Source organism: Rattus norvegicus, chromosome 4 (genome assembly GCF_036323735.1).
Source record: "Rattus norvegicus strain BN/NHsdMcwi chromosome 4, GRCr8, whole genome shotgun sequence".
In the NCBI taxonomy this organism is placed as follows: Eukaryota; Metazoa; Chordata; class Mammalia; order Rodentia; family Muridae; genus Rattus; species Rattus norvegicus.
Genome location: NC_086022.1, coordinates 97,770,290 through 97,785,155, shown reverse-complemented (window position 1 = coordinate 97,785,155; position 14,866 = coordinate 97,770,290). Strand labels below are relative to the sequence as shown.

Here is a 14,866-nt window from a genome sequence, read left to right as displayed (position 1 = left end):
GCATGTACGTCTTCAGAATTCACTTCTGGTCTCCTGTGACTCAGAGCCTTTTGGCTCTTGGGTAAAAAAAAAAATCTTGTCCCCACCCATTCCAAATTGCTAAACTCATGCTTTTAGTAGACGCTGTGCGTCAGAATGGGTCATAACCTCTCGGCTGGAGAAGGTGCTTTGCAACTGGAAAGGTGACAGGGAAGTCAATCTGTAAATTGTGATGACCTGAACCTCACTCTCTCAGGCCTGAGGAGCAACACATCACAAAGAGGGGGAAAAAAAAACATTACAGATGGAAGCGAGTGCCCATTACAGAAAGGCAGCCCCTTAGCTGTCTCTCATACCATCCTTCCCAGCCAGCCATATAGGTTCAAAGATAAATGTGTCTAACATAGACTGTCCAAGTTCTCCCACCAAGTCATTCCTCAGATTAACCGTCCACAAAGCCCCCCATTTCCCAGAGGCTGCTTCCTCCACAAGCATTTGCTTCCTCTGTGTTCTTTTTCTCCTTCGATAAAGGCCAAGCTTATTAATATGGTATTTGTTAGAGCATCAAATTTTAAGAAGCATTTGCATGGCTGGGTGTGGTGGTGCATACCTATAATACCAGAGGCAGGGGAGCTAACACAAAATGGAGGTCACCTTGGTTTCTATAGTGAGTTCTAAATCAACTAGGGTTTCACAGTGAAAGCCTGTGTCCAAAACATACACACACACCCACACGCACACACACACACACCCCTAGGGAATATAATTAAAAGCAAATACTTGCTTATATAACCTTCAAACAGGCATTAAGATGAATTGTAATGGACACCTGAAAAGATAACTTCAGGATGACGCTCAACAGACTCCAAAAGTTCCTCAGCAGCACTGTCTGCACCCAGTCCACTGGACCAAGATCTAGTTTAGGACTTGAGGACCAAAGAGTTTCCCCCAAGAGGCTTGCATCTCACAAAGCTGAGAGAGCTCATTCATTAATCACAGTAAGAATGCAGGCACCGGGCCAACCAGAAGTCTTGACTCAGCAGATCAGAACATCCTTTCTCCTCTGCTAAATGTCTCGGAATCCATATTACAATCAGAAAACTGGTTCGTTCACTTACAGTGAAAGAATTGAAGTGTGCCAGATGTTCATGTCAGCCCAAACTCTTCTGGCAGAGAAACTGCATAGGAAACCAAGTTATTTAGCCTCCTGGGAAGTGAGAAACCAGAGCAAGGGCATTGGCTGGTCCATGGGTATGTCTTCTAGTAAACAGAGTCTCCTGCCATGAACAGATAACTGTGCCCAGAAAGCCCTGTCTTCTTCCTGCAGTAGGTAGCAATGGGGACTGCCAGAGGTAGGCCTGACAACTCCTCACAGGCTGAGCTTCCATTTGCCATGGCCACTGGACAAAACACTGTACAGACCAGAGATAAGTAACAGAGAGTTTCTGCTTACTTCGTGGGTTTGTTCCCAAATGATCTCAAATGAAATTTTACAGTTTGGAACTAGGTTCCCAGCACAGATGGCTAATTCAAGTTCCTAAGTATCAATTTTACCAGTTTAGCTCCTGGAAGTCTTGGGTTTGCTGTTTTAAGAAGCACTGCATTGTCTATATTTAACAAAAGCACCCTCTCCCCCAACTTACCCACCCATGGCCATGCCTTCTGTGTTTGTTTTTCTCTGTGTGTCTCTGTGAATGGCTCTCTGTGTTGTTTTACCAATTTTAAAACAGAAACCCAGAAGAAGTGAGTGTTTGCCTCAAGATCTGAGAGATGGTAACTTCACAGCCCAGAGCCAGCGCTCTACGTTCAGATCCCACGTTTCTCCTCTTAGTTGTGTTTACCATTAGTAAGCGTCATTGTGCAGAAATGAAAGTCAGTGTGCTTGGAAGAATTATCTTCTTAAAATGTCCACTGATTTTATTTTACTTACTGAATAGAATGTGTGAGGATGTGAATCACAGAATGAAAGTGTACAGTGGAGATGAGAAGATATAAATAAAAAGGTCACACAGTAGACCAGTAGTCCAGCCACAGAGTATCCATGCTCTTGTCTGAGAGTAAGGATATATGCATATGCTTTGTTGCAGAGTCTGAATCCATCAGAGGCAAGGGGGAAGATCCTCCACTATCAGGTGACTTTACAGGAGGTGACGAAGAAAACTACACTGCAGAATACTACAAGACATACCTTCTGGACCGGGGTCATTCCCAGAACTGGGGCTTGGACTGCATCTGTGTCTGCAGCCAACTCAAAAGGCACTTCTGCACCCACTCACATTAACATAGTGGACCTGTGTGGCACTGGTAGGTACCCACTGCCTTAACACATTACCTGTGGGAAACTCTCTCCTTCACCTTTTGCCTTCTGCAGGTGCAGGCCAGAGCCTGGTATGAGTAGCCAAGAGTTTAGACTTTGGAGTCTACAGTTGTCTTTTCCTGTTATCCTGGGATGATCTTGAACAAGTGAATTAAACCCTCTGAGCTTCTCTATAAGATCGTCTTTAAGATCACTAAGGGATTATAGTATTACATAACTATTAATAAAGAAAATTACATTAAATTAGAGCAATATTTTCCAATTAGACTAATTTTTACAGATTCAAAAACTAAATATACTGCTAAATTCTAGAAAAAAACATTTATAGACTTATATTTAAAAACAAAGAATATTAAAATGAAATTCTGACCTTAGTGAAACCTAGTAAAATTCTGTTTATTACATATATTTAAATATATATACAATTGTTTTCAGCAAAAAAAATCTTCAACTAGATGTACAGTCCCACATTTATAATATCTTCTTCAATTGTCTTTTCAAAGAAAAGACCATGAATAGCTAAGGAAATGGATTCATGCTATGTCACAAGGTCTGCATTGTTTAAAAAAAATGTCTAAGCAGAATAGAACATTATAATTGTGTCTTTATAATTTGGTATCAAAATGTTATTATACATGGGTCTAACAATCGTCAGATTGAAGAAATTTCTACAAAAAATATTAGGGTTCTTTAAGGTTTTTTTTTTTTTGCTTCTCTTTTTTTATTCTCTCATACATTACACCCTAACCCCAGTTTTCCCTTTCCCTACTCCTCCAAGTTTCCCTCCACATGTCTGCTCTCCTTAAGAACTACTCCTCCTCTGCTTTCCTTCAGAAAAAGAGCAGACTTCCCAGGGATATCAATCAAACACAACATAACAAGTTACAATAAGACTAAACATAAACCCTGTTATGAAGGCTGGCCAAGACAACTCAGTAGGAGAGAAGGGGTCTCAAGAGCAGGCAAGGAGCCAGAGACAGCCCATTTCCAGTGTTAGGAGCCCCACAGTAACACCAAGCTACACAACCATAACATATATTCGGAAGACCTAGCACAGACCCATACAGGCTTCATGATTATTTCTGCAGTCTTTGTGAGCCTCTGTGAACCCTACTTAATTGATTCTGTGGGCTGTGTTCTCATGGTGCCTCAACCCCTCCAGCCCCTATAATCCTTCCTCATCCTCTTCCACAGGGCTCGCCAAGCTCTGCCTAATGTTTCACTGTGAGTCTCTGCCTCTGCTCTTAATCAGGTGCTTGATGATGGTTGGGGTAGGCTCGAATGTATGAGTACAGCAGAAGAATATCATTAAGAATCATTTCATTAACTTGTTTTTTTGCCAGTTGTGTTTGGTTCTAGTCTAAAGATTTACTTATTATTTCATGCGTGTAGGTCTTTTGCCTGCTTGGATGTCTGTATACCATCTACAAGCAGTGCCTTTGGAGGGCATCTGATCTCCTGGAACTGGAGTTACAGATGATTTGTGAGCCACCATGTATGCTGGGAACCTAACATGAGTCCTTTGGAAGAGCAGCCAGTGCTCTTAATGGCTGAGTAATCTCTCCAGTACCAAAACATCATTTTAGATGCGGCATTAAATCATAGTTATATTTTAAGAACATTCAATGAAGCTAGGAGAAAATACAAGTAAATGTGGGTATCAGTGACTGAAGGCCTTGCTACTGTGGCTTATTTGCCCTCTCACATGAAGGACGTTCACAGACACATAGCTCAGGGTGGTTACAGCAATACTCGGGCTCCTCTCTTTCCCTCTACCAAAGCTGGCATTCGTCCTCAGATGGAAATAGTCCAAAAAGGCTGACAGAGCTCTAGCTGTTTCTTCGTCAGCAGCAGAACAGAGAGGGGGCGGAAGGGTGTGACTCCAGTCTCGGGAGCTCACCCCAGTGCACAGCAACTTTGCACTTGCTGCCACTTGCTGGCCCACACCACTCACCTGGCCACGCCCAGCTGCAAATAAAGCTCAGAAACATATTTCTGGCAGCCACATTCCCTTCCCAAAGAAGACGAAAAGTTGTTTGGTAGGCAGTGGGTAATCCCTTCCTCCTGTGGGAGAAGTACCCAAGGCAAAAACACGAAGGAAAAGGTAAATTTCCTCACTATGGAAAAGCACTTCCAAGTTCAAGCCCCGTGAAATAATAAGAAACACAAGGAGTAGATGTGATAGTGCCCATTTCAGGAGGCTGAGGCAAGATCTTTGCAAGCTAGAAGCCAGCATAGGCTTTGTGGTGAGGTCCTGTCTCAAAAAGAAGATGCCAGTGAAGCTGAAAATGCAAATGACAGTTCTATTATATAAGTTTATGTATAGTATTATTTGCATAATAATATATAATATATAGTATTATATAATTATATTACATGTGTATTTTATATAATTAAATTATATATCTATATAATTGGTGTATATTGTATATTATAATTATGTAATTAATGTTGAATTATATACTTAATACTAAAATTTATTGGGTTATATTGTAAATATTATATATAATATATATAATTAAAGGTTTATATATATATATCACATTTTAACATAGACAACTGATATGTGCCTATAAATTTATGTCTCTATTAATCCATGTACTTTTTTTCTAAAATACATGGTGTTCCAGAGATGTAAATACACAACAACAAAAAAAGAGAAGTTCAAGAGCCCAGCATGTACAGGTCAAAGAGCACTTTTTAATATATACAAGGCCCTAATAGTGTTATCCACTCAGTATATATATATATATACATATATACATATATATATCCATGTATACCTATGTGTATATCCATGATATATTCATGTATATCTATATAGCATATACCTATGTGTATATCCATTTCCTTTAAAAACTATTTTTATGTTCTCTTCATGGGTATGTACATTGGTACAACTTTCTCAAAAGCAATTTGGCAATACACTAAAAATGCTAAATATGAACATATTGTTTGACCAGAGAATTTCACTATTTAAAATATATTGTCAAGCTAGGTGTGGTGGTCTCTACCTGTATCCAAGCACTTGAAGAATGAGGCAGAAGGATTGCTGTGAATTCAAGCCCAGTCTGTGCTACACAGTAAATTCTAGACTAGCTTAGGTTACAGAATGAGACTCTGTCTCAAAAATAAATAGAAAGGAAAGAGGGAAGGAAGAAAGGAAGGAAGAGAAGTGTGCCCTCAGGAATAATAGAAATGAAAGGAAGAGTAGTGTGTCCTCAGGAAATAATAGAATGAAAGGAAGAGTAGTGTGTCCTCAGGAAATAATAGAATGAATGTTAGAAATGTAAATGCAGATGTTTGTTGAATACCTGCTTGAGGGCTGGTGAGATAGCTCAGCAGGTAAAGGTGCTTGCCCCAAGCCCGATGACCTGACTTCAATCCCCGAGACCCACAAGGGAGGGGAAGGAGAACTGACTCCCAGGGAGTGTCATTTAACCTTCAAACCTGTTCTTGGGACATGCACATGTACAACATTAATTAATTAACTAGTTAATTGATTAATATTCTATTTTTTAAAAAGAAAAAATTTTGATGCAGTATAATACTACAGCTGAACTAAATGTACAGTAGAGAACAGACTATTAAAGACCTTTGACTGTCTTAATCACACACCAGCAAGTCACTAACTGTTCCATGGGAAGATGTACATTGCAAGCAAAGAAGTAGTCTTTTTAAAGTGCATATGGTCTCAGCACTTGGAAGGCAGAGGCAAGCAGAGCCTTGGGAGTTGAAGGCAGCCTAGCCTCCATAGGAAACGCCCACCATTCAGAGATGCATAGGGAGACACCACACACACACACCAAAGAAACCAAAAAGATATATTTAATAATTTTATTTTCAATCTACATTTTATATGAGCAAGTTTTTTTTCCTATAGTTAAAAATAAAAAGTCAAGTAGAAGCCATGAGCATATTAACAGAGGTCGTCTTTGCATGTGTGGATTATAGGTGACTTTCTTCCCTTTTAGTGGTTTGTTTGTTCCTTTAAAAATTTTTTTAAGCTGAGCATAGTGGCACATGTCTTTAATCCCAGCAGTTGGGAAGCAGAGGCAGGCAGATCTCTGAGCTAACCTGATCTATAAAGGGAGTTCCAGGACATCCAGGGCTCCACAGAGAAACCAAAATACATACATACATACATACATACATACATACATACATACATACATACATACATGCGTACATATTTTAATTTTTACATTTATTTAGTGTATATCTGCATGCATGTCACAGTGTACACGTCACAACTTTTGAGAGTTGGTTCTCTCCTTCTACCAAGTGCAACGTGAGGATCAAACTCAAGCTTAGCTGCAAGCATCTTCCCTGCTGTGCCATACATACATACATACATGTATACATACATACATACATACATACATACATACATACATACTACAGCCTCCTTTTGACTTTTAAATGTAATATTTCTCCTCTGAGGATAGGAATTGTACATAGACTTTTTAAGGGTTTATTTTATTTTATTTGTAGTGTGGTTTGTCTGTGTATCCCACAACTGTGGTTGGTGCCTGTGCAGTCCCATCCCCTGTCCAAGAAGTGACCCTGTCTCAAAACAAAAGGTGAATGAGACCTCAGAAACACCATCTAAGGCTCTTCTCAGGCATACATATACACCTGAACACACACACACACACACACACGAGAACATATATGAACATGTAAACAATGTATGCACATATATATATAGCATCCAGCGACTTGGGATGTATCTCAATGGTAGAGCATTTTCTTAACAAGGGTCTAGATCCAGGTACCAGACCATTACTGAGAGAAGGAGTTCAAACAGGCAGGAACAGAAGCAGAGGCCATGAAGTAGTGCTGAGACCATGGACTAATCAACTCGCTCCTCATATAATGTTCATCCTGCATTCTTATACACCCCAAACCCCTGCCCCACGGTGACACAACCTACAATGGGCTGGGCCCTACCATGTCTATCAGTGAAATGACCTAAAGCCTCGCCCACAGCTCAATCTTATGGAGACATTTTCTCAATTAAGATGCCTTCTTCCCAGATGACACTACCTTGGGTCAAGCTGACATAAAAACCTGGCCAGCATGGTTACCCACACAGATGTCAGAGACTGTGGTTCAGGAAGGTTAAATAGCATCCAGTGTGGTAATGCAGTAGTCTGAAAATATCTCTTACATAGTATGAGACTGGCACTTTTTCTGAACCTCACAACCAGAGTTAATGATACACCTTGAAGTCATGTAGCCTACTAAGTACTCAGACTGTTTAACCTGCCTTTTACAAGAACAATGTGACAACCAACCTTACTTGCCCTGGATTTCTATGTAATAAGCTTTTGCCACCTAAGCTAATGCATAGATATGGTCTTAAATTTTGTACTCTTAAATGCCCCGACCCAGAATGCATCTGTATCATTTGCTGAAAGCAGGAAATAATGAAGTTGAAAGTCATTTTGCAAAATCTACTATAAAGGGTGAAAGCAACTGTGTCTGGCTATTGGTTGATAAGTAATAATGTTTGTGATCTGAGTCAGTTGGGATAAGTAGGAGCCAGACATTTGGTTCCTCATACAACTCTGTTAAAGACTTCTATAAAGGGTCCCCCTCCTTCCCATGTGATGCATTCATTCTGTGCTGTTGAATAAACAGAGTGGTGGAATTTTACAAACAAGACTCAAAATCGAAACTGGGTAAATTTACCAACAACCATGTGACTAACAAAGTTGTCAGAGAACTGACTGACTACATTAAGAGTTGAAAACTTTTCCATAATTAGGATCATCAAAGCTACCTGCTAATCAGAAAAAGGTAGAAATATGGAAAAATGAGCCAAGTCTACAAATAATCACAGAAGAAAAGTCAGTGAGAAGTTTGGCCTTATGAATCCACAAACATGAAAATCAAAATTCTAATCACACACACATACATATATATACATACATATATATATATATGTCAGATTGATAAAACAGTACAAAGTAGGGTAATAAAAGGTGGATGAGGTGAGACTCCTCATGCTAGCTACTCTTGGTGGAGTGTCAACATGCCGCTGGATTTTATTATCTTCCCTGCATGTATACAGTGACTCCAGAATGCTAGGCAAAGGCTACATCCCTCTCCCATCCGTCTGTTTTAGATCAGTCAGAGGATACTCTCTGACTAGCAGTTTTATGTATGTACACCCAGAATGGCCTTGTACATACATGCACCAGAGGAGCTGCAGAGAATGGTCACTGTGTCCTTGAGTCAGTCCTCTGAGCTCACTCAACTACACATTCTCCTGTTGGCCTTTAGTTCTGCCTTTTATGCTTCAGTTTTCAGTTCAAACATAAGCTAAAGAGTTATTTTATTCTATTTTTTTATTCCATTTTTTGTTGTTTTGGGGAGGTACTTTTTAATAAATGTTATTATCATTATTATTAAATAAAATCGGATGCTGCTGGTGGTCCATGGAGAGCAGATGGGAAAGGGCTTAGGCAGAAGTGTGAAGGAGTAAGTTAAGTCTGCATGAAGAAGGGGGACAGATTCATCCCAGAAGCATAAGGCTGAATGAAATGTTTGAGAAAAAACAACACACACGCAAGGGGTTACACTGCTCTTCAGTGGTACATTTTTATGCTAAGAAGACACATGGGAGTGTATTAAAAGGTTATATCTATTACATTTAATACAGGTAGCCATTTGAGGGAATGCAGTAGGTGAATTCAAAGAGGAAATAAATCCACAGGAATATACTAGAGACTGCTGAAGCTAATCCTCTGTGAACTGAAAGCATAGACCTTGACAGAAGTCCCTAAAGAGAAATTGATGCATTCCAAAACTTAGTTGGGAATAAGCTGTCATGTATTTTTATTTTATGTGTGTTCACATATGAGCAGATACATGTGTGCACCTGTAGCCACAGGGTAACCTTTGGCTGGATCTCATTACTTAGCCACTATCTACCTTGCTTTTTAAGTTTTGTTGCTGGTTTCTTTTTTTTTTTTTTTTTTTTTTTTTTTTTTAGTTCTTTTTTTCGGAGCTGGGGACCGAACCCAGGGCCTTGCGCTTCCTAGGCAAGCGCTCTACCACTGAGCTAAATCCCCAACCCCGCTGGTTTCTTTTTTTAAAAAAAGAAAAATAAGATTGCTCACTGGCCTAGAGCTCATTTAGTTGGATTTAGTAGGCTAGGCTGGCTCACCAAATACCCCCAGGAATCTTCCTGTCTCCACCTCCCCAGCACTGGGATTACAAGTGTGTACCACCATGCCAGCCATACCTGGCTTCCCCCAGTGGGTTATGGGGATTGAACTCAGGTCCTCAAACACAAGATGTCTCTCCCACTCCTGTTTCTAACTTTATCTACTCTTGTTTTGTCCGTCTTCTTCCTCACCCCCAAAGGGTTCCTGGCTCCTCACCAGGTCTCTGCAAAGTCAGGGAACATGGACAACATCATGGTGACCTGGCAGCCTCCTGGGAAAGCTGACTCTGTGATTCGGGAGTACATAGTGGAATGGAGGGCTCTCCAACAAGGGAGCGTCATGAACCTTACCCCACACTGGCTGCGAATTCCCCCCTACAACATGTCTGCTCTGATTTCAGGTACCTCACTCCTCGCATTCCTTCTAGAGGGCCACTAAGGTACCATTTATTCTAATTTTATGTCAATTTGGTGAGTGACAGTTATCTGAGAAGAGGGACTCACAATTGAGAAGATGCTTCCATAAGTTTGGCAGTAGGCAAGTCTTTTGGTATTGTCTTAATGATTGATGTGGGATGGCCCATCCCACAGTGGGTGGTGCCATCCACGGGCAAGTGGTTCTGGGTGCTGTAAGAAAGCAGGCTAAAAGACTGAACCCCCAGTGAACGTGATTGTTGGGGGGAGGGCAGTAATGGGGGGAGGATGGGGAGGGGATCACCCATATAGAAGGGGAGGGGGAGGGGCTAGGGGGATGTTGGCCTGGAAACCAGGAAGGAGAATAACAATCGAAATGTAAATAAGAAATACTCAAGTTAATAAAGATTAAAAAAAAAAAGAAGAAAGAAAGCAGGCTAAACCCAGAGACTGCCCCACATGGGGATGCATCCCATATACAGCCACCAAACCTAGACAATATTGCGGATGCCAAGAAGTGGATACTGACAGGAGCCTGATATAGCTATCTGCTGAGAGCCTCTGACAGAATCTGACAAATACAGAGACTGAGAACAGAGTCCCCAATGGAGGAGTGAGAGAAAGGACTGAAGGAGCTGAAGGGGTTTGCAACCCCATAAGAAGAACACAATATCAACCAACCAGACCCCCCAGAGCTCCCAGGGACTAAACCACCATCCCAAGAGAACACAGGGATGGACCTATGGCTCCATCCGCATATGTAGCAGAGGATGGCCTTGTAGAGCACCAATGGGAGGAGAGGCCCTTGGTCCTGTCAAGGTTCAATGCCCCAGTGTAGGGGAATGTCAGGGAGGAAAGGTGGGGAGGGAATATCTCATAGAAGCAGGGGGTGGGGGGATGGGTAGGATAGCAGGTCTCTGGAGGGGAAAACCAGGAAATAGAATGTCATTTAAACTGTAAATTTTAAAATGCAATTTAAAAAAAGAAAGAAAACAGGCTAAGCAAGCTATAGAACACAGCATTTCTCCATGACCTCTGCATCAGTTACTGCTTCCAGGATCCTACCATGAGTTCTACCCTGACTTCCTTGGATGACAGACTATAAGCTATAAAATGGAATAAGCCTTATCCTTTCCATGTTTTGCCTATGGTGTTTTATCATAGCAAAAGAAAGAAACCCTAAGACATCTGGGGAGACTTCAAGCAGAGTTTTGCCTTCAGTTACAGAGGGCTACATGGTATACTAAGGTCCTAAACAATGGGAACTTAAGAGTCCATCAACACTTTCCTGTGAGTCAGGTGTGGTGTGGTGCTGCACATCTTTAATCCCAGCCCTTGAAAAGCAGGTAAATCTCTGTGAATTCGTGGCCAGACTGGTCTACAAAGTGAGTTCCAGGAGAGACAGAGTTATCGTGAAACTTTGTCTTGAATAAAACAAAAACAAAAACAAAAAGACTGCCCTCGGGACTAACTTGAGGAACAACTGCTTTAGAAGTCTCATGGTTTGGGAAGAATTATGTCCCCTAGCACCATGCCCAATACTTGAACCAAATATAGCAGGGACCTAAGTTAACTTGTCAATATAACAGATTCCTTTATCTTTGTAAAGATATTTAACTCAAAATAATTTTTGTGCATTTTAAACCCATCCTATAGATGACAAAACCAGGAAATGCTCATTCCCAAACCTGCTCTTTGTCATTTGTACCATAATAAATCTAGAACGAGTATATGATAATTGGGATCTCTATTGCTAAGTAAGGTTTCCATCAAGGGTTACAATCAAGTGAAAGTCTCTGAAAACATAGTACAATGACTAGAAAGAACTTAGTGTCAGTTTAAGTGTAAGTTCAGTATCATGGTTCATGATCTGGCTACACAGACAGCCTACCCAGGTCTGAGTTCCGGTTCCTTCACTAAGAAGGAAGTGAGATCTTAAGCTGATTACAGCTGTGCTCCTCTTCCTCATCCGAGGGATTACGAGGACTGACTGTATTAATATATGGGCAAGGTTCTGAACAGTACCCAGCATATTTCTAGTGCTGAATTTTCTTTGTCTAACAAGTGATTATTATTAAATCTGTCAGAAATAAGAATTGAGGAGGCATGCTGGTACATCACAGCACCCAGGAGGCAGAGACAGGAGGATGTTTGAGTTCTATATATTGAGTTCCCAAACAGCCATGGCTACACAGGGAGACATTCTCAAAAGAAAAGGGGGGGGGGGGAATTGAATAGGTTTGGGTTTCCCAGCTAAACTCTATATTGTTGTTAAACTATGAAAATCACTACCTCTCTAGGGGGATGTATACAATCTACTTTAGATAAGGTATACTTGGAGAAAGACACCGTATTAAACAATAATATACGAGCTGGTCCTTGACTGTGTGCCTCTTGTTTGGCCTGCTTGCCCAGACTTCTCACAGATGAAGATCTCCTTAAAAACCTTTACAGAGGAGGCTGCATGCAGTGAGCGTCCAGAGAAAGAAGAGCAGGCCACTGAGCATCTAGAAGTTGTCATTTGGAAACCATTTAGCCTGTAGAAGAGAAATTCAGAAGGCGTGTGGTGGGCAGTTTGATTATGGTTGCTGGTTTCAGCATGTATACGTGCAAAAGTGTGTGTGTTTCCCTGGTTATTCTAGAGCGCAAGAAGACTGCAAACTTGTAAGGAAATGATAAGAACAGAAGGCCAACAACCATTTTGTTGTTTAAGACACAGAGACCCTCCTACCTCTGCCTTCTGAGTGGTAGAATTAAAGGCATGCATTGCAACACCCCAGCAGGAGGCATCAATTCTGAGAGCAGCTTTGTGACTTCCTTCTGGGGTGGCTGCAGGCTTTACAGTAATAGCTGTTTCCCTCAGAGCTATGCCACTCATCAAATTCAACGGAACACGGGTAGGAAGAGCACTGACTAAACTGGGAGGCAAAATCAAGACCCCTCCTTCATGGACCATCTGAACTGCGCCTCTCTTTTGGAAATCAGATAATTCTATACAAATACCATAAAGTAATTGAAGAAGATGTTCTTCGCACTTAGTAAAGTTAAATATTCTGAATCACTTTCGAGTTATGCCTTTGAATAAAACCAACGTAATAAAGCTGTAAAATAGCATATTAATATTGTTTTGCCACTTGGCAATACTTGGTGTGCGATCACTTCCTGTTAAACTGAAAATGTCACTAATTGTTACTTAGTACGAATTTAAGTGTTATTCCCAGGGCCACGAGGTCCTTACATGCTGTTTCTGACTGTGGCTGTATGGACAGTGTCAGTTGTTCTAACATGAACCAGAGTAAACCTGATTCCTGAGTTGTGGGCTTGTAGACCTACAGAGAGTATCATTACCATCCTGTCTATCCACTGTATCTCAGCACCGTGAAGTTTCTGCCAAATGCTAGTCTCGGTGCCTGCATAATGACTCTCCATTACGATATTCATGGAAAGGTTGCCTGCTTTGTCCCACACCTGAAGGGAAACTAAATCTCTGCCGGGAAACTGTAAAATAGCTCACAAAGAGACAGGCCTTTGCCCAAGGGTGCGATCTATATAGGTCAGCATAGTGGCACGAAAGGAGCTTGGAAACCCAGCCACAGTGCAAAGGAAATGAGAGTCTTCGACACATGGGCTTCCTCCACTAAAGATTCTTAAGGTGGGGAGTACACACCACTGTGGGATGTGCATACAGAATCATCCAAAAAAAAGAAAAGAAAACCTCAGCTTATGATTGATATAGTAATGTTCTTGCTCACATTTTGCTTTGTAAGACTCGCCAGGAACTCCCAGATCTCCATAGGGCACAGTGGTTGGTTAGCTCCTCCCAAGACATGAGGCAGAAGAGCAAACCAACAAAGAGCAAACACTGGGAACAGAGAGCCACTTGCCAGAGCCTTCCAAAGAAAGTATGATGCCGTGTCTTTTGTTGTGCCTCAGCCTGGATCTCAGGGCATTTTACAGACCAAGATAACAAGTGTTCTCTGCACGTTCTCTGGTCTGTGAACTCAAGTGGAAGCCCATTCTTATGAGCGTCTGCTCTGGTCAGGCTCTCTCCCACAATTGATCGATGATTTAATAGGCTTTAACGTTAAAAAAAAAATACACAATTTAGTCAGTAATTGTGAGGTGAAATTCCTCTGCACCCCCAAAAGACATTAAACCTAGTCAATTATTAGTGTAAGGGACTCAATTACGCTATTAGCCTGCTTCTAAGCACCTGATACTATAGTTCGTGGTAGGAGTTTTCTCACTAGGTAATCTGGAATGTAGGGGCTAGAGAGTTGGCTCAGAAGTGAAGAGTAATTCCTGCTTTCCCAGAGAACCCATGTCAGACAGCTCACAATTGCCTGTAACTCCAGTTCCAGGTGATCTGATGCCTTATTATGACTTCCATAGACACACCAACCCACCCACACCCACACCCCACCCTACACACACACACACACACACACAACTGAAAATAAATAAACTGTGGGGAAAAAAAAAGATGTGGTTATTTATTTATTTATTTATTTATTTATTTATTTATTTATTTATTTATTTATTTATAAGCAGGGTTTCTCTGTGCAACAGCCCTGTCTATCATGGAACTCACTTGGAGCACTAAACTGGTCTTAAACTCAAAAAGATCTGCCTGTCTCTGCCTCTCTGCCTCTCTGCCCCTCTGCCCTCTGGCCTCTGCCAAGTGCTGGGATTAAAGGTGTGCCCCACCACTGCCTGGCAAGATTTGGAATTTTAAAGGTACATCACTAGCAGTGTTACAAAAGGACCCTTCACAGGCAGTAAAGCAGGGGCTGTGGGCAGGGAAGAGGCATTTAATTTCTTCAAGACTGTTAGAAAGGAGCACTAGAATTCCTGGAAATCACCTAAGTCTTTGAGGCTCCTAGGCGTCTGAGTTCTAATAGGAGGGACCTGGAGAGCTGAGGGCAGGCACCAGGGGCTGAACTCCTCTGAATGCACCCGAATCACATACCCTGGTGCCC

At 41.4% G+C, this 14,866-nt stretch overlaps 1 protein-coding gene across 2 annotated transcripts in view; it reads left to right on the top strand.

Annotated features, from left to right (window-relative positions):
- Positions 1-14,866, top strand: part of Il12rb2 (interleukin 12 receptor subunit beta 2) — an 88,849-nt gene that overhangs the window by 59,782 nt on the left and 14,201 nt on the right. For both annotated transcript variants that reach the window (NM_001412558.1, NM_001191750.1), the window contains 2 exons: positions 2,067-2,283; positions 9,674-9,874. In NM_001412558.1, coding sequence (NP_001399487.1) covers positions 2,067-2,283; positions 9,674-9,874 — 418 coding nt within the window. The remainder of the gene's footprint in view (positions 1-2,066; positions 2,284-9,673; positions 9,875-14,866) is intronic.